General features: G+C 35.8%; 1 protein-coding gene across 4 annotated transcripts in view; it reads right to left on the bottom strand.

Moving 5' to 3' along the window:
* The window catches only part of PLEKHH2 (pleckstrin homology, MyTH4 and FERM domain containing H2), a 124,002-nt gene that overhangs the window by 14,739 nt on the left and 81,737 nt on the right, over positions 1 to 27,526 (bottom strand). For 3 of the 4 annotated variants that reach the window (XM_074204804.1, XM_074204812.1, XM_074204820.1), the window contains 8 exons: positions 27,111 to 27,219; positions 25,823 to 25,935; positions 24,729 to 24,908; positions 20,240 to 20,337; positions 16,029 to 16,206; positions 14,621 to 14,776; positions 11,953 to 12,050; positions 863 to 1,004 (listed from right to left, as the gene is read on the bottom strand). In XM_074204804.1, coding sequence (XP_074060905.1) covers positions 863 to 1,004; positions 11,953 to 12,050; positions 14,621 to 14,776; positions 16,029 to 16,206; positions 20,240 to 20,337; positions 24,729 to 24,908; positions 25,823 to 25,935; positions 27,111 to 27,219 — 1,074 coding nt within the window. Of the gene's footprint in view, positions 1 to 862; positions 1,005 to 11,952; positions 12,051 to 14,620; positions 14,777 to 16,028; positions 16,207 to 20,239; positions 20,338 to 24,728; positions 24,909 to 25,822; positions 25,936 to 27,110; positions 27,220 to 27,526 lie in introns of those variants that run through there. The other variant, XM_074204828.1, reaches the window with a different exon arrangement.

Here is a 27,526-nt window from a genome sequence, read left to right as displayed (position 1 = left end):
ATTATTCTACTTTGGGGCTCATAGGCTTTACTAGACTATTTGCCAAGGGTTCCATATTTCTAACAAAGGTTCAGTAGCCCTGTTGTAAGTGGATGACCAGTTGGGTGTGTTGTCATTAGGGTTCTGTTTCAGATTTAAGGTGTACAAGATGGCTGTCAGTTTACCTTTCTTTTCTTGAAATTCTGTGATTCTTTGAAAGGGATATGACTTCTAATCTCTCACTAGATGGATTGTGTGATATTCATTGTTTTTTTACCTGAGCTCTTTATCCCTTGTAAAATGAATATTAATAATATTATAAGATAAAACTTTTGATTGTTGAAGATTTTTAGGAAATTGTACAGTTGTAAGGGAAGTTATAAAGATTAATAAAATGATTATGAAACACATATATAAACTGGAAGTTAGATAAATGCTTTAAAATGCAATCTTAATTTACCTGTGCCAAACCACTTAATAGTTTCTAAGGAAGAGAAAATGTTCTAATCCTCCTAAACTCTGATTCATACATATTACATTGTTTAAAGAATAGGATGTAATCCAAATATGTTACCCTGGCATTCTCCGTTCCATAGCTCAACACTCATGCTCCTTTATTAAATTCAAAGCTTCGTGGCTTAATTTCAGGATAATTAAGAAACTAGATTCTCTTTATGGAATACTATCTCATTCTGTATCATCTCTACCAGAGTGTCAGTAATTTGGAGTCAAACTGTAATTATTGGGTCTGTAATTTTTAAGGTGTTAATCATGGCAAAATGAAGTTCAAGAATTGCTAAAGGTACATTGTTTTACTACAGTTAATCCAGAATATCAATTATTATCTGATTTTTGCAAAGGAGTACTTTCACATAGAAGTTACCTGAGCTAAAAGAGCTGCCATTTCCACTGCCAGTTCCTTGTTCAGAGGAAAGAGTCCATTTACTATTTGATCATTTGTCTGATACATTAATAGAAGCTTTTCTCTTTCACTCTCCCCACGGACTTGCACTGAGAAGTAAAGCCTGTAAAATAAGGAAGACATGTATTAAATAATAACTTTGAAAAAGAAAGAAAATGCATGAAAAAATAAAGACTACACTGGATTGGGGTCAGTATTTCATTCAATTCGTCAAATAGTTATTGGGCATTTATTGGCACTGTGGTTATAAAGATGAAAAAAAAAAGACAGCCTTCAAGGAACTTACAGTTTAAGTAGGAAGAGAGTCTTCAAAATGTAGGCAAATACATATAGTACAAGTTAGACAAAGTGCTTTGAAAAAATTGTCAAGAGAGAACTTAGGGCAAAATAATTGTGATTTTTTGAAATGTATCATGTGATGTAGTGTAGGTGACAGGACTCTTAAAATGGGGTCACTTAGGCTAATTGGTCTTAAAGATCACAAACATGGATGTAATGATAGACAGACCATATTTTTTTCATCATTCTAATTTATTCTGACTTTAAAACTCTTGATGTTTTCTCAATATCATTGGAAAACACAGACTATTGGTTCATTGGTAATTCCTCACTTGCAACATGACCAGCCTGCCTCCTTTTCCGGTCTTACCTCTTTGTTGATAGCCTTTAAGAAACTTTTCCTGATCAATTTTTTTTTTTCCATTAGCAAAAGCCAAAAAGCCCGTTCATGCTTACCATAAACTTCCATTGCCATTTGTGTGACTATTAACTTCAATTCTTCAGAGACTGTGGCACATAGTGTCACTACTGGGATATTAATGATAATTTCCTAGTATTTCAGGGAAAAGTTTAGGGTCATAAAAAGTTCTATGCCATTTCTCAAATGAAATCCAAGTAGTTTTCTCCTTTTCCTATTCGATGCCTACTAGCCCACTTCACTTTCCATCTGCAGGATCCATCCAGGATAATGGTACTCATGGTCCAGGTTTATAATTTGGTCATCTAACTATGTATCATAATCTAGAAAATAGGCATTCTTCATCCAGTTGACTTGTATGTATGGATTAGACCAAACTCAATTTTGAATGATTATAGATTTGAGTCTCTCTTCAGTCATCTTGATCTATATTTTGTTCCTGGGCCCAGATGACTCTGGAGGAGAAAGTAAGGCTGGTGATTTTGCATAGCCCTCCCGCACTTAAATCCAGGTCACTTGCAAGTCACAACATCATCTTCCTGATGTCGTGGTCCTCTTTGAAAATGAAGGACAAAAAATAATGTCCCAGAGCATGAGGCAATCAATATAATGTCATCTACCAATATCAACCAACTGGAGGACCTTAATGACTGTAAAGGAATCCTTTTTCCATTTCTACTATGCACTACACATCTATGAAAGTAGCAAACATGTTGAGTGAGCAGTTATCTTCCCATTTTATTCCTCAGTTGGAAGATTCATGAAGAAAGTTCTTTATTGTTGTTTTTTCTTATATGTCTTTGACATATGCATGATAGACACCTTGTCAGAGGAGAGCATTTATAGTAGGATTTTACTTTTCTGAATCAAATTTTTTTTGGGTAGTTGTCAACCTAGCTGCACAGTGGGATATGGCATTCTATGTACCTTTCAGTCAACTGCATGACTTAGAAAGCTAAGAACAACAAAATTATATTTTGGAGGGTTTTTTTTAGCTATTTCAGAAAAAAAGAATTGAACCAAAGAAGTTATGGGGGACAATACTTAGGATGGATGGCAAAAGAATTGATGACAAAGAGAAAGCAGAGCTGCTCAATTCTTATTTTGCTAGTATTTTTTCTTCAAAGGAGAATGACCACATTTAATGAAAGAAAAATGGCTAATAGGGAAATTTCTCACCCAAACTAATTGAGATAGGAAAAAAATACCAGCTGACCTTTAGGAGTTCTAGTCACCCAGATGAACTTATCCTTCCCAGACAATAAATAACAGCCTATCTATATAGTACTCTAATATTTGAAATGTGTTTTTCATATTTGTTGACAATTGAGTCTCAGAACAACCCTGTGAGGTAGGTGCTATTATTACATCATTTTATAGATTATCTAGACTTTAGTCAAAAGTTTGTCAAAGGCATTCATGCTATTCTTATAGATAACATGCACAGAGATAGTTTAACTGAAATAACCATTTGCAGGACTTGGAACTGGTTGAATAGAAGGGCCCAAAGTTTCATCATTACTGATTCAATGCCAATTTAGGAGGAGGTCTCTATTAGTGTTCAAGAATCTATACTTGATCATGTGATAGTCTGCATTTCTATTAATGACTAGGAGAAAGGCATAGATGGATTCCTTATGAATTTGTAGGTGACACAAAGCTGGGAGGGACCTAACATTCAGGATTCAAAAAGCTGTGACAATTTAGGACATTGGGCATTTAATAAACTTAAGGTGAAATATATCCACAAATGTGTGTATGTGTTATTTAGACACGTGTATATATGTGTTCATGTAAGCATGCATACACATACTTTTATATACATATGCACAAGAATAGGCCACCTCCTTTCCTGTCTTACCTCTCTGTTTATAGCCTTTAGGTTGCTTTTTTGAACAATTTTTTCCCCTTGGCAAAATATTGCAGCCTGCTCATGCTTACCATATGCATGCATATATATATATATATATATTTATACACACATATGTGTATATATATATATTTATACACACATATGTATGTATGTATGTGTATATATATATATATACAAATATGGTCTCAGTGAAGATTCTTCTTTCTTCAGACCACATCTTAAATATTGTGTTTAGTTCTGGGTACCACATTTTGAGAAGGACTTTGAAAAGCTAGAGTATCTATAGGAGGACAAACAGAATGATAAAGACCTCAAGATCATGTCATATGATTAGAAGTTGAAGGAATTAGGAATGCTTAGCCTAGAAAAAACTGAGGAGGATATGATCATTATTTTTACATTATTTGAATGATTATCACTTGGAAGAGGAAATTATCTTAATGGATCCAGAGAGCAAAACTAGGTGGAAAAGAAAGACAAGATAAAAAATGGAGAAATTTCCTAATGATTGGAGAGGATAAAAAGTAAATTGATTTTGGAGGTAGTTTCCACTTATTTAAAGTCTTCTAGTAAAGTCTAGGATGTTCAGTTATTTAGAAGAGATTCTTTCTTAGATATATTTTGAACAAGATGAGTACCACAGGGGCAGCTAGGTGATTCAGTAGATAGAGCATGGACCTGGAGTCAGTAAAACCTGAGTTCAAATAATTGTCTAGTTGTGTGACCTTGGACAAGTCACTTAACCCCTCTGCCTTAAATAAAATTTTTAAAAAATGAGGGAAAAACTCCTATGCATACAAAAATATTTAAAGAAAAAAGACGTGTACCACAGTCCTTTCCAACTCTAAAATCTATATGAATATATTTATTTATATAGGCATATATATATACATGTATATATAGATGGAGTGAACTCTCAAAGAAGATATTGAGTGATGGATCAAAGGGAGGATTCCAAAGTGGCAGTAAAGAGCAAGGAATTTGCCTTCTCACTGGCCCAGTGTAAGGTAAAAGGAATGTTACTAGAAATGGAAGTCAGAGATTCAGTGGCTTTTGGAGGGGGTCAGTTTCCACACAAGAAGATGAATGGAAGGTGAGGTTAAATCTGAAAAAGGGATATTTGTTAACAGTAGAATAGGGTTTCTAGAGGGTAAGTTGGAAGAGAAGGGCAGAATAGAGAGGACATGGTAAGACTGAGCCAGCTATGGGTGAGGGAACATAAATAGTAGAAAGAATAGAGTTTTCTGACTTGGTAGTCAGTGGCTCTAAATTATGTGGATCAGGAGAAGAAGAATTGAAGTGTATTAGCCATAGGATGGTGGAAGTGCCATTTGACTGGGGCTCATACCATCAGGGTCCTGTGACTGCAGAGCACTGTCCTCTCTATTTGCTTCCCTTCCTTTTGTTCAAGTCTATTTTTAGTATTGTTTTCGCTAGAAAGTCTTCAGGCTTCTTTGACTGAGTTACCACCATCCTAAGGAAGAATATTTAATACCTCTTGGGCATCCACATAGCAAAACATGAAGAACTCACTATATTACTTTACATTGAAAATCCATATAGCTTGTTTTCTCTCCAAATGCTAAAAATCAAAGTGTTGGAGTCAGAAATGAAATCAAATTGGGCAATTAGATTGGTAAAGAGCTGGTGCTTTGTATCTACAGCCTGATGGACTTGGGACCAACTCCATATCCTCCTCCTAAGATGGTGAAGAATAAGGAACCATCAGGTACCTACCACCTACTTGGGACTCCCTTTGTTTCTTGGTCTCTGGTGGCCTCTGAAGCCTTTAGTTGATAGTCATGTAGGACCTGTGGTGTTCATGAGGCCTCAGTAGCACAGGTCTATTTGTGTCTCTGGTTAAATGATCTATCTTCCTCTTTATATTAATGGTCCTCTGTGGTCCACTAATACGCTTCTGGCTGGAGGGCAGACACTGGTACCCGGTCAGAGTCAGTGTGGGGAGCTGTACCAGTGTAGCAGGTAAATACTGGTCAAGCCAAGGAGACTTGGTGGATTCTGATAGACCCAGAACATCTTCAAGCTGAGCCCAAGTGTCCTGACACACCAGCGAGGAAACGGGGGTCGAGATCTCATAAGTTTAGGTGTGTGCACAAATGGCCAGGGGGCCATTCACATGCAGAGGCTGATGTGGGGTGAAGCAATGTCAACTCGGAGAGACGTCACTGGTGGTGTTCAATTGGCCTCAGGCCCTTCTGGTTGTCTAAGACTTTTATGTGCTTTAAAGAAAAGACTCATTAATCTGTGGGTAACATCGAAGCAAGGCGGGGGAATGTTGACTGGCACTCCAGAAGCCAGCATCAGAATGAAAAATGAGTTTAATAAACTAGAAAAGTGACTTAAAATGTACAGAGAAAAATTTTAAAAGGTTAAGGTGGTGTGCGCCGGGGGGGGGGGGGGGGGGGGGGGGGAGAATCAACAAATGCAGAAATGCCATAATAGTTCTGGGCAGACTTAGCCATAATTGATCTTCATCTATCATGATGGATAAGAAACAAGGGGAGAGAGAAACAACACAGCTAAAGGAAAGATCTAGAGATAACCATATTGTAACGAAACACCTGGAGATCATGATGCATCTGGTGGTTCAGTGGATAGAGCACTGGACCCAGAAGCAGGAAGACTAGAGTTCAAACCCAGCTTACTAGCTATAAGACCCTTGGCAAGTCACTCAACCTGTCTGCCTCAGTTTCCTCATCTATAAAATGGTAGTAAGAATGATAGTACCAATTTCCCGAGTATTTGTGGGGATCAAGTGAGAATAAATGTTTATTTTAGCTGCTCAGATGACTATTGCTGCTTAGGTCTGAGCTCTATAACTAAAGATTTTGGAGGACATTGGTGAGAATTATAGATAGATACAAAGATAACTGATATAGCATAAGGTCATAGAAGTAGAAATCTCAGAAGTGATCTTGTCCAACATCCTCATTTCAGACAAAGAAAACTGAGAGATTAAATGACTTTTAACTAAGGTCACACAGGTAGGATTTGAATCTGAGTCCTCTGACTCTTTTATTATTTTTAGGGGTTTTTTTTGCAAGGCAATGGGGTTAAGTGGCTTGCCCAAGGCCACACAGCTAGGTAATTATTAAGTATCTGAGGCTGAATTTGAACTCAGATACTCCTGACTCCAGGGCCGGTGCTCTATCCACTGCGCCACCTAACCATCCCCTCTGACTCTTCACTTCAGGGTTCTTTACTTTATGTTCCGATGCCTAGGAGTTTTAATGAATCAAATCTCAAGGGACAGAATAAGAAAAGTCTCTAGAACAGGGTTAGCCAAGAATTGCCCCCAACATGAGCCTGGTGCCTGTTTTTGTACCAACCACAAGATAAGAATGATTTTCACATTTTTAGAATACAATAAAACTTTACTTACAAATGTAACATCCATTCTCAGCTCCCAGATGATACAAAAGCAGACAGTTGTCAGTTTGATGAGCCTTCTCTAGACTACTAGGGCAAACTCAAGTATAAAAAGATGTCCGAGAACTATATATTGACTTAAAAACCCACAAATTAACATTTTCTGTATTGCATTGTATTTTAATTTATTTTGTTAAACATTTCCCAATTACATTAAATCCAAAAAAAAGCCTGGAAAATTTGTTACTTCTGTTCTAGAATAGTTATGAAATAGCCAAGAAACAAAAGAATTTGCTGTATAATCATGTCTGACTTTTTTTTTTTTACCTCAATTGCGGTTTTCTTGGCAAAGATACTGAAGTAGTTTGCTACATCATTCTCTGCCTCATTTTACAGATGAGTAAACTGAATCAAATAGGGTTAAGGGACTTGCGCAGAGTCACACAGTTAAGTATCTGAGACCACATTTGAACTCAGGTCCTCTATCCACTACACCACCAAATTTCCCCAAATGAAAAGATGAGGTGGGCTAAAGCCTTAGTAATGAAAAAGTAAGATTAAATTTAACACTAAGGGGCAGCTAGGTGGCACAGTGGATAGAGCACCAGCCCTGGAGTCAGGAAGACCTGAAATCTGATCTCAGACACTTATTAATTGCCTAGCTGTGTGACCTTGGGCAAGTCGTTTAACCATAAAAGTATAAAAAATGTTTTAAAAAATCTGAGACTAAAAGAAGATTTCTCTGATAGTGAGAGCTGATAAACCCCGAAATTATTAACCAAGGAAGTTTTTTAGAAGTCTTTAACAGATATAACCAGTTCAGAATTTCACCTGTATAGAAATGTTTTCTTATGACCCTACCTGAAATGAGGGGTAGTAGGAAATCAATAAAATGACCTTTCAAGATCCAATTCTAGAGTCCTAACTAAAAGACAAAGACTGCAAGGATATAAAAATGATGCTTCCTGGAGAAAAACAAACAGCAAAGAATTATTAAAAATAATTCTTTTGTTTAAGGGAGAGAAACTATTCCTTCAGGGCAGACCTCTTTCCAGTTCTGTTTTGTGAGAAACATGCCTCGACTTTTGCAATTTTCAAATACATAGTGAGAAAACAAACCAAACAGCAGCTTAAATATGAATGGAATTTAAGTACAAGTTTCAAAATGGTTACAGATGAGGGCATCTGGTTACAAAACCCACTAATTAGATCTCTACCTCACTGAATCTAAATAAATGAAATTTCACAACAGTTCAATAATGTTGAGTAAGTTGATATTTGAGTTTGGCTAATAAGAGGAGGACTTGACAGATGAAGACTCAAGCTCTTGGCAGTGTGATGTGGTAGGGTAGGTTACCATCTTAACTTTGTGTTGGTGGAAACTAGGGCTCATGAACTAAGGAAGGGAGGCGGGACTGCATTTGAAAACAGAGGACTTAATCATAGCTGCCGCTTTTACAATCATTTCAACTTTTCTATTTTAAAAAAAATCAATGCTATAATTTCCATTCATGGTGACAGACATTTTTAACATAGTATTTTCATTATTTTTTTTCCTCTAGGATCCTCTATGCATCTGCCTTCTGTTCTTTAGTCCAAGTTTTTCTTCAATGCCATCTCATCAAAGTCTTCAGTCTTTTTTGATTAAACTGCCACCATCATCCCATGACCCAGCACGGAGAACTCATTATGTTACTATACATGGAACTGAAGAAACTGGGTTGGAAATAAAACCAGATGATCTCATCCTCTCCTCCTCCCCCCATCACAATAAATAAAAAATGAAATGCATCTTAAAGATACACACACCCATGCCAGCTTAAGAAGGAGGTGAGGGCTGCTGGAAGAAGATCACAATTCCCAGCAACTAGCTGGATCAAAGATCAAAAGACAGGGACCCTGGCAAGTGGCATAGCAAGGAGAAGGAATTAGCTTCTCGGAGGACCCAGGTCTTCCAGGTTACCTTCCATTCATCAAAGAAACAGAAGTACTATCAACAGAAACTTGTTATTTAGTAGGAGGAAGATCTTTCAGAAATCCAGGACTGGGGAAAAATCCCAGTCCTGGCTAATTCTCTCTTTATCATAATCATAGCATCTCAGAGAAGGAATGGACCATGGAGGTTATCTAGTCCAACCCTTACCTTTAAAACAGTCCCCTGCTCAACAGACTCAGCAATTGGTCATCCAGCCTTTTCTAAAAGACAGCCCAACAGGGATAGATGAGCAGATCTCATCTTAACTGAATAAAATGAACAAAACACTTACCTGGTACATTTAAGGGAAATATGAAACAAAGGGGGGTAAAAGAAAGAGGATTGAATTTGGAGTCAGAAGTCATGGGAAAATCAAGATCTCCCCGGGTCTCAGTTTCCCCATTTGTAAAATGAAGAGATTTAACAAGGTGGTCTCTATGGTCCTTCTAGCTCTAGATCATATGAATTTATAAAGTCCCTTCTCTCTTTAAATCTATTCTATAAATTTACAATGTGAAAGAGTATATCCAAGGTACAAAGAAAGCAACATCTTAGGAAACAGCAAAAGTGCATTTGTATTGCCAAAGGAAAAATACCATTCTTTTCTTTTTCTCAATTTTTCTATTACTTTTGAGGGTACCACTTTTCACTTAGGTACCATTCCTGATTCCTCACTCTCTCTCTCATCCCCCATATCCAATCGGTGGTCATGAACTGTTTTCTATCTTTGAAACATCACTCATATACATCCCCTTTTCTCCTGTGACCACCACCCTGGTATAGACCCTAATCATGTCACATCTGGATTAATGCAATAGCCTCTAGTTGACCTCCCTGACACAAGTCTCTTCCTTCAATCCACCCTCTACTCAGCAAACTGATCTTAAAATGAAAATCTGACCATATCACTTCCCTTCCCCTTATTCAATGAACTTCAAATGCCTCTAGAAACATAGTCCCCCTTCCTACCTTTCCAATCTTCTTATACTTTACTCATCCTCTCCCCTATTTCTCCCAGTCTCACTGACCTCCTCTGTTATTCTTTGAATATGGCATTCCACTTCCTGAATCCATGAATTTTCACAGACCTCTATGTCTGGAATGCCCTCACTCCTCATCCTCTACCTGCTGGCATCTTTTGCTTCTATTAATTGTCACCTTCTATATGAAGCTTCTCTGGGTCCCCCTCATTGCTAATGCCCTCCCTTTGAGCCTTGCTGTGAATGTATGTTTCACACACACATATAAATAGATATACATGTATATCTATATCTAAATATATTTATATATAAAATCTTAGATGATGCCTGGCAGACAATAGGTATTTAATATGTGCTTATTGATTTGTCTTGACCATCACTTAAAGGAATACCATTACATTAATTAGGTCTTTAAATTGCTCCCTTTCTAGATCCCCGAGCTGCATGTGTTTTCCCCCATACACTTCTCCATCATGGAAATCAAAGTTCTTTTGTATAAATTTTATTTATATATGCTTAAATATTTACAAAAGAAATGCCAGACATGTCCAACACTCCCAGTGAGGCCTGAATCAAATTAAAATGTATCTGGGAAACATTTTTTTAACAAAATAAAAATAAAATAGAACATATGTGGTTTTCTGGGTCATTGAGTGGTTAGCAGGGATCCTTAGGTGTGGTTTGGTGGCGCCTGTTTCTTTGACCTTACTGGTTGACATGATTTTTTTCCTTCAAAAGAATGTAAGCATCATATATATAAGGACTGTTTTATTTATGGTTATTAAAAACCCAAGGCCTAGAAGAATAAAAGATGATTAATAGATAATGCTGATTTCAATTTTAAAAAAAAATCTTACTATTTTAAAATCTTTTCCCCCTTCTTATTTATTTTTCAGTTACATGCAAAGATAGTTTTCGGCATTCATTCTTTTGTAAGTTTTTGAGTCACACATTTTTCCACCATCCTTCTCTCCCACCCCACTCCCTATGGCAGCAAACAATCTGATATTAAAGTAAAATCATAGTTCTACTTTTTTAAAAATTTCTCTCTTCCTTTGTTTCAATCTCTGATGAAGAGTTGGCATTTCTCCTTGCCAAGGTCAGCCTCTCCATTTGTTCTCTTGATCTTGCCCCCTCTGATATTCTTCAGAACCCTAACCTTTGCTCACTCCCCCGTCCCCTTTTCTCATCATCTCCACAGTGTTTATGAAGATGTCTTCAAAGCCAGAACAAAGATCTCACTGCATACTTTAGGATCATAGACGAAGAGTTTTAAGAGAACTTAGGGACCACTGAGTTCAATTTGCCTTATTTTACACATGAGGAAAACTGAGTCACTGAAGGATTCAGTGACAGATTTAAGTGTCTGAAGTGGGATTTAAACTTGGGCCTTCCTGATTCCAAGTCCTGGGACTTATTCACAGTCACAGTCTCTTTAAAGACAACTTGCCCTAGGGAAAGACCTATTATACCAAATCTATACTTTTTTGGAGGGAGGTGGTAAAATAAGTGACTTGTCCAAGGTCACGCAGTTAAGTAATTAAGTGTCTAAGGCAAGATTTGAACTCAGGTCCTCCTGACTTCAGGGCTGGTGCTCTATCCACTACACCACTTATCTGCTCTCATATCTTCTTTTCCTTCCTTCCCTCCTTCTCTCCTTCCCTCCCCCCTCCCTCCTTCCTTCCTTCCTTCCTTCCTTCCTTCCTTCCTTCCTTCCTTCCTTCCTCCCTTCCTTTCTACCTTTCTTCCTCTTTCTTTTTCTTTCCCTCCATTTTATTTTGTTCTTCTTGTACAAAATGATTAATATGGAAATGTTTTACATGATCACACATATCAAACCTAAAATCAGATTGCTTACCATCTCAGGGAGGGCGAGTGGAGAGGAGAGGAGAGGAGAAGAGAGGGAGGGGAGGGGAGGGGATGAGAGAGAGAGAGAATTGGGAACTCAGAATTTTTTTAAAATGTTAAAAACTATTTTAAGATATATAATTGGGACAAAAAATAAAATATTATTTAAAAGAAAAAGAATGCATAGAAGGGAAGGGGATATTCAGTAGAAACCTTTGAAGAATAGTCTTGAAACAAGAAGCACAATCATACACTCATATTCTGGAAGTTCTTGTCATTATTACACACCTGTTTTTATAAGTTAGGCGCACGGTTCTCGTACCTTCACATTTCCCAGGCTGCTGTTCTTTGGAAGCCTGTTCCCATTTAGAAATAATATCACAAATCTAGGAGAAAAATGTAGAACTAGTAATTATGGCATTTTACCAAATCAGCATTTTTAGAAGAAAAGTGTGGTTAGAATGAAAAACTTCAGTGATGATGATGATCAAGCCAAATGTACTGAAGCTTGTGAAAATGGATATGTGAAGCTTTCAGTTTAGAATTTTAATTATGAGGCACTTTTTGGTCTACTTACCCTTACACACACACACACACACACACACACACACAAACACACAGCTATACACTCTTTGGCCATTGATTTTTATATTAAAAAAAAGAATTTTAATACATGATCTCTTCTATGGGATTAGTAATATAGAGGTTCCTGGAATTTACTTGTGAGTAGGTCATCAAATACTAAACAATAATAATAACCATTTACCTAGAATATTTAAAAGTTTTCAAACTGCTTTATAAATATTAACTCATATTTTATCCTCATAGTTTGGAAGGTCTATTTTATTATTATTCTTTTCTATGAGTGGGGAAACTGAGGAAGACAGTAGTACCCTGGGTCATACTGAGTCCGGTTTTGAACTGTGCTGCTTCATATATAACCATAAAGACGCACCATTTTCATCTTTAGCTTTAGACTGGGATCCTGGTATTTTCCAAAGGGGTGTTGAAATGCAATCAATATTTTCTAAAATCTTTCAATTAAAGAAAAGAATAAAGTGATCTTTAAAAACCCTGAGAAAAGAACTGAATAGCAGTCTTTACAGGACCAGTAGTAGATAATAGAAGGTATAGAAGGTATTGTTAACAAAGCAAATGCTGTTTACCTAGCTCCATTCAACCAAATAAATATGCTGACTTTGTTGGCTAAATATTAGCACCCAGGCTCCAAGAATTCTATTGCCAGGGCTTGCCCTACTAGGCTTTAAAAAGGCAGAAGAGAATAGAATGGGTCCTAGAGAAAAGAAACAATGGATTACCTATAGACTTATGATGGGATTCAGGAAAGGAATAACATTAAAAGCAACCAAATACTCCTTATGAACTGTTTCTTTTGTAGGTGTGAATATTGTCTCCACCAAAGATAATGCATGTGGGGACTTGGTAGACCATCTAAGAATTACTGTGGCCACATGTAGCCCATGGGGTGATGTCACTCTTAATACAGCTTCGTGGGTTCTCAGAGTACAGAAATACCTTTTATCATTTGGCTAATTGATAATGATAATAGCTAATTCTTCTACAGCATTATGAAGACTACAAAGTGCTTTACATGTTATTTAATTTGATCCTTGCAAAAATCCTAGGAAGTAGTTATTATTATCAATCCTCTTTTCACACATGAGGAGACTGATTCAGATAGAAATATACTGACTTGCCCAAGGTCATACAACAAATAAGTCCAAAACTTTCTCTACTGCATCACCTAGTCTTCTCCAACTTGGAAGAAATAATTAATAACAGCCAACATTTATATAGCGCTTCAAGGTTTCCAAAGTGCTTTACTAATGTTGTCATTTTTATCCTCATAATAAACCCTGAGAGATTAGTCCCATAATTATCCCCATTTTACAGATAAGGAAACTGAGGCCCAGAGAGGTTAAGGATTTGAACTCAGATCACTTGACTCCTACCTTAGCATTCTTTCCACCATACTATAGTGCCTTATCAATATCTTCGAGTCCAATTTTCTCTCCTTTTTATTTCTGAATTGCCTTCTCATTTTAATCTTCACTACAGTGTTTGTTCCCAAATGCAGTTCAGGCCATTCCAAGAAAAAACACTAGCATGGGAACTGAGAGACCTGAGTTCTACCCCAAGCTCCCCACGAATGAGCTAGGAGAGACTTAGACAAGTTACTCTCCTGTTATCTGTAAGTTAAGGATGTTGGGTTAGGAAATTTGCGATGTCTTTTCAGTTCAAAATTCAAGATTCTAAATAATGCTATGTATAAGTAGAAATTTTATTTTATTAAAAAGAATAATATAAAAAGGAAAAAATACAAACTACATACATTTTGTCTTATTACTATTTGCCTAATATTCTTTAAGCAAAACATATTACTACTTGATCAGAGTTGGCCCAATTTCTTTTAACATACAAAGTTATGTATTTCTATTAACAAGTTTTTCCCTGGCTCTTAAGGAAGTTCTCCTAAGCCAGCAGAATGAAAGCTCTAAATTCTTCTGAGGGAAAGGTTTCAGACAGCCCCAGTTAATAGACTGTAAATCTATCATCCAAAGACAGCCTAAGTTAAATTCAGATAGGTTCTTTACCAGAGGGAAAGCCATGAAATGATAAATGGTTCTGGATCAAATCTAAATAATATTTGTAAAGTAGTTTGCAATCCTTGAAGTGCTACGTAAATGTGAGTTATTGTATTGTTGTTATTATTATTATTCAAAACTGCCCACTAAAACCTAGAGAGAGAGAGAGAGGAAATTGCTTTAGTGGAAAGGGATGGGAAAAAATTCATGAATTCTTTAAGTATAGGAATAGAAATTATATAACTTAAAAATGTTTAACTTGAGGATTTTTCAAATCAACTTTCAAATGATTGAAATGGTTTTTATTATTTAATGATTTTGCCTCCTCAATGCTTGGGTTTTGGTTTTACCTTGATGTTTCCCTGAAGACAGTGCTCTACATCTTTGCCGGATGGGTCATCTGTAAAGAGTGCGAACCCAGACTGGGCTGGCTTTCTCATTCCAGTCTCTTGGTTTAGAGTATTCAAAAATTCTTCCACTGTGGTAGAAGTATCAAATCCAACCACCTGAACAGAAATAATTAATTCAAACAATTTAAGGTTTTTGCTGTTTTTGCTCTTGTGGCTGAGTCATTTCAGTAAGTGTTGTGACACCATTTGGGATTTTCTTGGCAAAGATACTGGAGTGGTTTGCCATTTTCTTCTCCAGCTCATTTTACAGATGAGGGTTAAGTGACTTGCCCAGGGAAAAGTCCTTCCTTACTCAGGAAGATGAGTATTCCTGACTTCAGGACTAGTTCTCTATCTACTACATCACCTAGCTACTCTAATTTAAAAGATGGGAAAAAATAAAAATTAAATAAAAACTATATATATATTAATTTCTGTTATCATTGTTGGACATTATGCTAAGGGGAACAATATTTATTAAGCACCTACTATACTTCAGGCACTGTGCTGATTGATCAGGATGGTGGCTGCTGAAGTTTGGGGTGGTTGTGGCAATTTCTTAAAATAAGATAACATTGAAGTTTGTCACATGGATTGACTCTTCTCTTCACAAAAGATTATTCTGTAGCCTGGATGCTGTTTGATAGCATTTTATTATTTCAAATTTAGAGTCAATCCTCTCAAATGATCCTGCTGCTTTAACAACTAAGTTTATGTAATACTCTTCAATGCTGTGTTTCAGGGAATAGAAACAGTCAGAATACACATACATGTACTGATTAAGTTTGCCCTCTTATTTTGGTGTGGATCATGGCACCCCAAAATTATTACAATAGTAGCATCAAAGATCACTGATTGCAGAACATTTTAGAGATATAATAATAATAATAATGAAAAGTTTGAAAATATTGTAGGAATTACCAAAATGTGACCCAGAGACATGATGTGAGCACAAGCTGCTAGGAAAATGGTATCAATACATTTGCTCAATGCAGACTTGCCATAAACCTTCAAACAATAAAGTGAAGTGCCATAAAATGTAGTATGCCTAGAATTCTCTTTTTCTTCTTTGTATAGTGAAATGCTTGTGTTTCTTGATAATTCTTAATTTCATAATAAAAAAGAAAATTTAACTATAAAATTAATTCTGCCCCCTTTTTTATTTTTTTTTAACATATGTCACTTTTGGTAGGTTTATTTTACATGTCCTGCTTTGAGCAAAGATTTACTTTTGTGTAATCATTTTTTAGGAAAGATCAAAACATACATTTAAATTTCTTCACTTCTTCCAGTACTTTGTGAATATTCATTCCATGAATTACCTAATTATGGTACATAAAAAAATTTTGGAAATAGTGAACTGACCTACCTGATATATTCCATTCATAAAATGTACTGGGATACTGAAGGGCAATGAATGATGGTAAGGATTCCGAAGAAGAGTTGAAAGAATTTCCATTCTTGAGGGTCTTGCTTCTCTATCTCCATTTTGCTGAGTTCTCTCTACACATCGCTGACAGTAAATAGCATATTTCCCAAATTCTGTCCTATAAAATGTATAGAAAAAAAGACAAAGAATCTAAGAAGAGGAAATAGTTTAAGATTAAAGGTCATCTAATGGTTCTCAAACTTTAAGATTAAAGGTCATCTAATGGTTCTCAAACTTTTTTGTCTCTTTACATTCTTAAAAATTAGTGAGGACTATCATCTTCCAAAGAGCTTTTATCTATATAGGTTTAATTAGGAATAAAAAAAGTATTAGTATGAAAGTAGTTTTGACTTTAAAACACCCTAGAATAGTCTTAGGGACCTTCAATTGTTCCTGAATCATTCTGATCTTAATGTACATATCAAACATTGAGGAATTTTTCTTTAGATTTAAGTTTTCAAAACTTTTTTATGCTTTTTTGATAATTGCTTTCATTTTGAATAATGTAAATTTCAACAAACTAAAATAATATTCACAAGCGCTCTCTTTTTAACACTTTTCTCTCAGATATAGGTCCCTTTTCACCATCATTGTTGTTGTTTTTTCTCAGTCATATCCAATTTTTTATTAACCCCATTTGGTATTTTTTTGGCAAAGATACTGGATTGTTTGCTACTTCCTTCCTCAGATTGTTTCATAGATACAGAACTGAGGCCAAAAAGGTTAAAAATTTTCTCAGGGTCACCATAGCTAGTAAGTGTCTGAGGCCAGATTTGAACTCAGGAAAACGAGTTTTCCTGACTCCAGGACTGTTGTTCTATATGCCCTACCACTTAGCTGCTTCACTATCTCACTATTATTACCACCCACACACCCTATAAAAATAATGTGTATTCTTATAGATATTTATTCTTAGTTAAAAAAAAATCTCTAGAAAACTTGTTTCCTTTATCTCTATTATTCTCCTTTTAACTCCAAACTGACTTTAATGGTTATTTTAGGAAATTGCATATCTACCAATATATAAATAAAAAGTAAAGAATTATAACAGTACCAGGAATATACAATTTTAGTGGAGAATAGCATGAACAACAGCAGTGTGGGATAATAGAAAAGGTATTGAACCTGAAGTCAAGAGAGTTGGGCTTGAATGTCAGTTCTGCTACTAACTTTGTATCAAAAAAGTCATTTCTCTTAGGAGCTCAGTTTTGTCATTTATAAAATGAATTAATAATCTCTTTGCTATTTCCTTCAATGAGGGGAAGGGCTAGAAAACTAAAAAAAATACAAAGGTGACTGATTATGATTTTTGTAACTTCAGATTAACAAAATGCTACTAAGACAAACTAGATATCTTACTATCTACAAACTATCAACTATCTACAAACTAGATAGCTTACTATCTCATTTATTAAGAAATACTAACTTTGTGGATAAAGTTTAAGACCTAATTTTTCAACCTATGCCCAAAGATTCATCAATACTCTCTGTGTAGGGTAAGAAATTCTGGACACAAAAAGCAGGAGATGATTATAGTAATCTGCTGTTTGATAAGCCCAAAGAGTCCAGCTATTGGGATAAAAACTCCCTCTTTGATAAAAACTGCTAGGATAATTGGAAGTTAGTATGGAAGGAACTTAGATTAGACCAACACCTCACACCCTTTACCAAGATAAGGTCCAAATGGTTACAGGATATAGACATAAAAAAACAATACTATAAGCAAATTAGAAGATAAAGGACTAGTTTACCTGTCAGATCTATGGAAAGGGAAGCAGTTTATGACTAAGGAAGAGTTGGAGAACATCACCAAAAACCAACTAGATGATTCCAATTACATCAAATTAAAAAGCTTTTGCACAGATAAAACCACTGTAACCAAGATCAAAAGAAATGTAGTAAATTGGGAAACAATCTTTACAACTAATGATTCTGACAAAGGACTCATTTCTAAAATATACAGAGAACTGAGTCATATTTTTAAAACAAAAAGTCATTCCCCAATTGACAAATGATCAAAGGATATTCAAAAGCAATTTACAGATGAGGAGATCAAAGCAATCCATAGTCATATGAAAAATTGCTCTAAATCATTACTTATTAGAGAAATGCAAATTAAAGCTTCTCTGAGGTACCACCTCACACCTCTCAGATTGACCAATATGACCAGAAAGGATAATGATCATTGTTGGAAGGGTTGTGGGAAATCTGGGACACTATTACACTGTTGGTGGAGCTGTGAACTCATTCAACCTTTCTGGAGAGAAATTTTGAACTATGCCCAAAGGGCAACAAAAATGTGAATACCCTTTGACCCAGCAATACCACTACTGGGTCTATATCCTGAAGAGATGATGAAAAAGGGTAAAAACATCACTTGTACAAAAATATTTATAGCAGCCCTGTTTGTGGTGGAAAGAATTGGAAATCAGGTAAATGTACTTCAATTGGGGAATGGCTTAGCAAACTGTGGTATATGTATGTCATGGAACACTGTTGTTCTATTAGAAACTAGCAGGGACAGGATTTCAGGGAAGTCTGGAGGCATTTGCATGAACTGATGCTGAGTGAGATGAGCAGAACCAGAAAAACACTGTACACCCTAACAGCAACATGGGAGTGATGGTCAACCTTGATGGACTCGCTCATTCATCAGTGCAACAATCTGGGACAATTTTGGGCTGTCTGCAAAGGAGAGTAACATCTGTATCCAGATAAAAGCCATGGAGTTTGAACAAAGTTCAAGGACTATTCCCTTTAATTTAGAAAAAAACAGATATCTTATTGTCTGATCTTGTTACCTCTGAGAATTCTTGTCTCTTCTTTAAGGATATGATTTCTCTCTCATCACACTCAATTTGGATCAAGGTACAACATGGAAACAAAGTAAAGACTGACAGATTGCTTTCTGTGGGGGTGTGGGGGAGGGGAAGTAAGACTGGGGGAAAATTGTAAAACTCAAATAATATCTTTAATAAAAATAAATTAAAAATAGATTCATTGATTCTGAATAAGTTGTAAAATAAAATAAAATAAAACAAGTTGATATTATACAAAAAAAAAAAAAAGAAATTCTGGACACAGACCCTATAGCTTCTAGGTCAGTCTCTACCTGTGCTGGGATTCCCTCAAATCAATACAATCCAGACAAACTATTATCTGCCAGAGAATCAGAATCAGAGATTCTCAGAGTTGGAAGGGACCTTAGAAGTCAATAAAATTCAAACTAGGAATGAAAAAAAAAACTTCCTCTATAATATTCCCAATGAGTGGTCATTCATTCTTTGCCTGAAGATTGTTAGTAAAGAGTAAAACAGCAACAATTACAACAGCTCCTCTACCTCTTTAGGCAGTCCATTCTGCTTTTGGTAAGATCGTGTTATGGTTCTCAAACATTTTTGTCTCAAGACCCCTTTACACTCTTAAAAATTAGCAAGGACTACCCAAAGAACTTCTCCCAAAGAGCTTCCTTTAGATGGCTAAGTAGACAGAGTGTCAACTTGAAGGCTCATCTTATCTTAGAAAATTACTAGTTGGGTGATCCTGGGCAAGTCACTTAACCCTCTTTGCCTTGGTTTCCTCATTTGAAAAATGAGCTGGAAAAAGAAATGACAAACCATTCCACTCTAGCAAAGCTTTCCAGTTCTTTTCCCTGAAGACTAATGTGCTGATTGAATGGATTCTTAATCTTAAAACTTTTTTTTCTTAATAAGGAAATAATCCAGTACCAAGGAAATTAGGGGAAAAAACTTAGAAAATAACTTAGAGTTAACTTTGGGAACTGTATCCTCAGGGTCAGTTAATTTCCAATGCAAGGACATTCTGCCTTCAGAAAAGAAGACTTTTGCTAAATAATTTTTTTTTTGTGCTTTTTTGCAAGGCAGTGGGGTTAAGTGACTTGCCCAGGAGACACATCTAGGTAATTATTACATGTCTGATATTGGATTTGAACTTAATTTCTCCTGACTCCAGGGCCAGTGCTCTATTCACTGTGCCACCTAGCTGCCCCCGACTTTTGCTAACTATTAAAGTATTTTGAGAATTTTCTTGAAGAAAAGGTAATAGTCTGGTTTTGGGTAGCCCTTGAGTTCAAAATTAAGAGTTTGATATTTGTGTTTTAAAGGGCATTATTGGGTTGGTTCAATGCATACTTTGAATCAGCATTTCTCTTCAGGTGAAGCTTGAGGAGCCAAAGGAATGGATGTTGGGGAAGAAAGAGTCCAACGCAGAGAGCCAAGAGCTGCCAACCCTAGACCGAAAGAGAGATCATCATTGGAGAAAGCTCCTCTTGTGTTCAATAAAACATTAATAACAAATCAGAACAAGGGAAATAACATCTTGGGTCAGATCAGGATTCATTCAACTCAGTAATGCATATCCAGCAGGAACAAAGGAATTTTTATGTAATGAGACTGAACAGGGAACGTGCAGAGCTGCCCTTCTTGCTCCTTGCCACATGCACAGGTATTACTCAGCACTGAAGAGGATTCCTGCTTTGAGATAGTGAGACCTTATCAGCTGTTGAGCAGGATAGGGAGATGACTCAGTGGACTTTTAAAAATTGAAGAGGTTCTGCCCCTGGCTTTCACTTGTTTTAACCTTCCCATAGCAAGGTCATGTAGCACTGGGATTTCTATAAGGGGTGAGGGGAGGGGAAGAAGAGTTCTCCTAACCTGTCACCCTGACATGGCAGCTAAATTGATTTTTAATTTTGGTCTGCTTCTTCTGTGTCTGTTCTTTCTTGATTTGAAGTGGACAAATATTGATCTGTATGTGTCTAGGTTTGGAGGTCACCTTGTGAGTTTGAGAGATTTGGAGATACAGGTTCTTCAGTTTGGTGAAAAGAAGCTTCAGGACTTTGGAAGAGAAGATACCCTCTAACTGGATGATACAACCAATCAATGACTTGCTTTGCCAGAAGACTTAAACTTTGAGGAAGACAGTGCAGAAACAAGGTGAAATATAAAATGTCCGACAGTAGTCCTACAACCAACTTCAAATTTAAATGATTTTAAGAATCAATCTCCTGAGATGAATCAGTTCCTTTTATTGAACTCTTTGTATCTTTCTACCACCATGCTGGACACTCACAAGGAAGATGCTTAGAGTTTAGGTTTTGGTTCCTGGCCTCCCCAAAGGAGGTAGTAGAGTAGTCAATGTACAATGAGAATTACAAATAGAATAATTATTGATTTCATACACATATAAGAAATGCTGAACATGAAATATTCACAAACTCCCCAAGAGCAACAACAACAAACTTGAACCAAACAAGTATGACTATTGTCATACCCTGGGATGCTGAAATTTAGTCTTTCAATATGAAACAATTTGTAAGATTGTGGATTAGGTATCTTTCATTTTCCCCAGCTCTATATAGGATAGTCTTCCTCTGAGAATCAATATTTGTTTCTCCAATATAAGTAAATAACAAATAGAGAAAAGGCAACCCCAAGCCCAAGGAAAAGTTCACCATGGCAGGGCATAAGACTTTAGCTGACATTTTCTTACTCCTGCGTAGTTTTGAGGGTGAAGAGGAGAAAGGAGAGACTCATCCACAGGTAATTTCAGAGCTATGTGATGCCACCCAGAAGGTCAATAGAAGATAGAATCATGGGCACTCCCTTCATTTTTGAAAACAATGTTTTTTCCTATCAGCAAAAATCTATCTTCTCTCTCTCTCCTCCCTCTCTTTCTCCCCAAGTAAGAAAGAAGGACTATACATTTTAATATCACATATGGTTAATCAAAACAAATTTCTGTGCTGGTCATAACCCCCTAAAAAGTTTGATTCTGCAATCTAAGTCCTTGACCACTGCACCAGGAGATAGGCAAACAGTATTCATCATGAGAACTCTGGAATCAACTGACCATTTCCCAAGGTCTTCAAGGTCTTCAGATTTGTATATCTTTGCAATATTGTTGTCATTGTTCTCTTGATTCTGCTCAATTCCCTCTGTATCAGTTTATACAACTCTTCCCATGTTTCTCTGAAGCCATACCTTTCATTATTTCTTATAGCACATGGGCTGCCATCACATTTATATATCATCTATACATCTATCTATATCTATCTATCTATTATTTGGTGGGTACCTTCTCAGTTTCTAATTCTTTGCCACTACAAAAAAAGAGTGCTTTAAATACTTTTGTACATCACTAGAGTTTATTTTGCTCAGGACTAATTCCTCCTTGAATCTATCCTCCCTCAAAATCACTCACTCTTACTCACTCAATATTTATTATTAATAAATTTTTAATGAATTTAATAAGACCTTAATAAGGTCTACTTAATAAGACCTTAAAACTATGAGTCAGGTACCCAGAGGGTATCTGTCAGGATCCAGCTAAGTGCTGGGGATACAAAATGGAGCAAAAGAGAGTCCTTGCCCTAAACAAGTTTATAATTACTGTTGATCAGCAAAATGCCAAATAAATAGATATAAAGTAAGCTATATACAAGATAAATAGGAAATAATTAACAGAGGGAAGACACTATAATTAATCGAGATTAAAGAAGGCTTCTAGTAAAAGATGGGATTCAATTGAGACTTAAAGCAAGGGAGGTCCATAGGCAGAGACCTAGGTATCCTTCTCTCATCTTTTCTGTTCTTCCTGTTTCCCTATTAAATGAAATATATTTCTCTTTCTCTCCTGCTCTCTGTACGTGTGTATTTTCTCCTTTGAACAGTTCGGATGAAAATTCAAGGGTCATCTTTTTTTTTAAGTTCTCTTATCATAGTGTAGATACTTAATAAATGTTGATTGATTGATTGAAGTTCCACAGAATCATTAGATGTACTTGCTCCAATAAGGGGGTTGTCTCGTAATTACAAAGCACCAATCCCCTTCAACACTGAGTCACCCACACTTGGTCATGTGGAAGCAGGAAGGTCAACTCCCTGTTCATGCTCTATTCAATCCCCAATTACATTTTAAAACTTAGGTTAATCTATATGTTGATATATATGTCTATCAGCACTTGACTCTGACAAACTTCTAGAAAGTTTAATATGCATTTAATATATTTAATAATAATAATAATAATGCATCTAATATTCCTTTAAAAAAGCAGAGCATGACAAGTGTCTTTAGAAAAGATCTAAGGGATGACTAGGTGGCGCAGTGGATAGAGCACAGGCCCTAGAATCAGGAGCACCTGAATTCAAATCTGACCTCAGACACTTAATAAATACCTAGCTGTGTGGCCTTGGGCAAGCCACTTAACCCCATTTGCCTTGCAAAAAAAAAAAAACCTAATAAAAAAAGATCTAAAAAGACTACTTAGATTTAATTCAAATTTCATTTAAATAAAAAAGGACCATTTCTTCTGTAGATGATATAAATGACAACCATGCTCAGCAAAATATAAACTATATGTGTGGAATTATGTGGAAGCAAAGAAAAGGAAGATAAGAGAGTTATTGAATTTTTAGGGCTGAAATGCTCCAATGGATCAGTGATTTTACTGTATTCCCTTCATGGTTATAGAGTATAATACTCAAATTCCTGCCTTCCCACCTTTTTTTTCTTTCATGTTCTTTAACAGAGAATCTACAGATTTTTTTCCTAGGGAATCAACCCACTTTATTGAAGGTTGACTGCTAGGATTTTCTCTTTTATAGAAGGGGTCCCCAATTTTCTAGCTCTTCTGGGCCACAGCACCCAACAAAAACCCAATCAAGTATCACATACAGAATTTAATAGCCATTCATGAATACAATGCAACCCACTACACCAACTGAGCATAATGAATGTGACCTATTTTAAAGGATTAATAATATTTTTAAATACCATTTTTAAGATTATGAGCAAAGTAATTCAGAATAATCTTGGACTTCAATTTTTCTTTGCTATTAATAGTTGACTTTTTCCTTCTGTCCATTGTTGAATGAATTAGTAATGACATGTTGCAGGATTCTTCTCTGAGAAGAACGAATTTTCAAAAAAAGTCTTTTAGCAAACAAAAAAAATCCAATATAACTGCAAATTATAACCTTTGAATGCTGGATTAAAATAGAGATGCTAAGTGTGAAGGTTGAGTCAAATATTTCTTTGTTCCCCCTTAGAAAACTGGATCTTAGAATTGATAGAAACCCAAGATATTATATAATTTAAACCCCTTTACTTTATAAAGTAGTAAACTGAGGTTAAGGTCCAGAAAGACTTTGAAACCAAGTCTTGACTTTAGAGATACAGTGCAAATACAAATACTTGTTCTACATAAAATACTTGAACTTCAGTCCTTTCTCACTGCTATTGTTTTCATTATTAGGGTGTCATAAAAGGTAGTTAAGTCATTTTCAGTAGAGGTATAGAAGGACTTTGGAGTTACCTTGTCTGACCTCCTATACAAAATTAGTCATTGTGCCATAAAGATAAAGGAGATAAAGGAAAAGGGGGAGTATTTACAAATCAGCATCCTGGGAACTGCAAGAGAGAGAGAACTAGAGTCTGGAAGGGTGTTAGAGATTTAGAAATAAAAAGTAAATCTGAGAAAGATGAAATATTGGTCAGTGTCATGAAAAAAATATCAGTTAATTATACTCTAGCATTTAATTAAACAATGGTAATTAAGAAGGGCATTTTGTACTCCTAGTTACTTTTGTATATGTCACAAAACTAAAAGAACAGAAGCACCTGCAATGGCCCAGGTTGATTCTGTACTTGTCTTCGTCTTGTCTGTTTAATGAGTTGACAACAAATTTCATTCTGTAGTTCTGGGTGTGTGAGGCAGATCTGTAAAGCACTCTGGGCCAAAGATATGTGGTAATCAATGGCAGGTGAGTCAACAGCAGCATTTATAAAGAGTTGGCATGTCTGTAGAGGAAGAAAAGCAAGGACTTTTTATTTGAAGTGTGAATTAAATGGCATTCACCAGGAATGACATTAATTTGACTAGGTCTTGAGAGCAATTTCCTATTTTCCCCCAAAACAACCATTATGACCCAAGGAAAAAAGGAGGCAATGGAGTGAGTAAGTAGTTTGCTCAAGACTTTTTCATTTCAACTCATTTAACTTCAATCCTAAATTCTTTCAGTAAAAATGTTTATATCGTGCTATTTTCATAATTTAAAAGCATAAAATACAACATTACAATGATTTTGTAAATCTCTCAGTATATTCATGAAGAGCTGAAAGTGCCAATGTAAATTAAATTGAGATAGAAAGTTTCTTGAGAGTTCTATTCCAAACACCTGCCTTCAGATAGGGCTATATAGGCCATCATAGAGAGAAAAAAATCCCCCAAAACTCTTACTGTTATGAAAATAATAGACATTATTTTTTGAAATCTAAAGGGAGAACAGGAAAGAGAAGTATCTTTATTGTGTTAAAATACATCTAGTAAATAAGGTTTTCTCTGGTAATGCAATGTAATTTTAATATAGCTAATGTAAATACTTCATTCTGGAGTTTAGGTAATTTCTTTTGCTCTATCCTCAACATGGGATGTCCATGAGTATGTAAATATTTGAAGTCACCTTTTGGTTTATCCAGGAACAGTTCCTAACTTTTCCCACAGGATTTTTCCCAATCTTTAAATCCTTTCTTTGAAGTTATTTTCCATGACTTTCATGTCTCTCAAGTTATATACCCCAGGAAATGTAACTTCGAGGTTCTCAATGATAATAACACATACCTGGCATGCTGTTTCTTTTCTAATTTACATTTTTTTTGGTTTTGTTTGTTTGAACAATACTTACTGTTTGAACCCTGGGTGGGGGTGATTTTACCTTAAATAATTTAATAGCCTCAGTCTGCAGAGCTTCGGAAGGCAGTGTGGTCAGAGGAGAACTGATTCCTTCTTTGCTATGACACAGAGCAGGATGTCTCCATATCTGAGAAGCTGACCATAGAATAAAGTATTAATTAAAACAGGAACTCACTGATTTTACCTTTAACTAAATCAACTCTTCAGAGAGGTCTGGATCATTCAAGCCTGCCTACCTCCCTATCAAGTGGAACAGATCAAGAAAATTTTGAGGTTAGAAAATTAACTTTTTTTTTTCCTTAGCAAAGCAGAGGTAACTGGGATTTAAGTAGAAAGTATAAGGTTAATCTGGGCTCAGACACTTAATAATTACCTAGCCATGTGGCCTTGGGCAAGCCACTTAACCCCACTGCCTTGAAAAATCTTTAAAAAAAAGAAATTATAAGGTTAATCAGATTTCAGAGACATGTAACTTTTTTTTCACTTGGTCTCAACAACATAGTGCCTAGGAGAGGGCTTCAAACATAGTGACTGTTCATTCGTTTAGTGGTGTCCAACTTTTTGTGATTCCATTTGGGATTTTCTTGGTTAAGATAATGGAGTAGTTTGCCTTTCCTTCTCCAGATCATTTTACAGATGGCAAAAATGGTTAAGTGACTTAAAATCTAGTAAGTATACGAGGTCAGATTTGAACTTGGGCAGATGAGTCTTCCTGGCTCCAGGACCAGCACTCCTACCTATCTCTATTCAATTAAATATTAAATTAATATAGTCAATATCAGAAAAACGTTTGGAAAATTATCTCTGTGAATCTGTAGATGTCATCCCTTGTACCTGGAATAGTCCTCTGCTCTCCCATATATTTATATTCATCAGATGAAATCCTATTTCCTTCAAGCTATACTCAAATGTCTCTCATCCTCCCTTTCCTCTCAGAAATAACCACTCTTTCCTTATAAATCTTGCAGTATTTTGTGCTTCTCCTACAAAATGATCATATTCTATTTTGTACTATAGTTATTTAGGTACATGTTTTATTTCTACTCCTAGACAATCACCTACTTGAGGACTACCCTTCTATCACAAATGGCACTCTGTCCGGTGTCTTATAGATAGTGAGTACCAAATAAATATTTATTTTGTAAATCATGATTTCCATTTATCCACATAAATGTCTGTTAAATTTTTTAGCTCTATATTTGGAACTCTAGTATAGAAAGAGATTATGAAGGATTAACTGCAACTCTCTAGGAATGCATTTCTACCTCCAGTATTGATAAACTGAATTTAGGAAATGAAGTAACACTTACTAGGTTCTCCTTCTATATTAAGCAGTTTGCAAACCAGCTGTTCAAATTCAGATCCAACATTTACATTGGTGCTTCCAGCAGCAACAGTTAGATGATAAAGCCAAGTGTCCTTTAAAACAGATTATAATAATAATAATAACTGAAATAGACTAAAATTATTTTCAATTATTTGAGAGAAATTCAATTTTACATGAACAAATCAGGATTTGGGCTTGAAAACTTTTACAATTTTCAAAATCACAGAGTCATTTCACTTAGGTTAATTTTGAATTGTGTTCATGTGTCTAAATTCTTACTGATGTCACCTTCTTCATCTTCTACAGACATTTCTTAGCAAAGCATGACCAAATTATGAAGTGCATCAAGATGGTGGGTGGAAACTGTCTCTAAGAAACTAAAATAAATGAAAACATTTC

Source organism: Macrotis lagotis, chromosome 1 (assembly GCF_037893015.1).
Source record: "Macrotis lagotis isolate mMagLag1 chromosome 1, bilby.v1.9.chrom.fasta, whole genome shotgun sequence".
NCBI classification, from domain to species: domain Eukaryota; kingdom Metazoa; phylum Chordata; class Mammalia; order Peramelemorphia; family Peramelidae; genus Macrotis; species Macrotis lagotis.
Note: the sequence above shows the minus strand (reverse complement) of the source record. Positions and strands in the feature narration are given on the sequence as shown.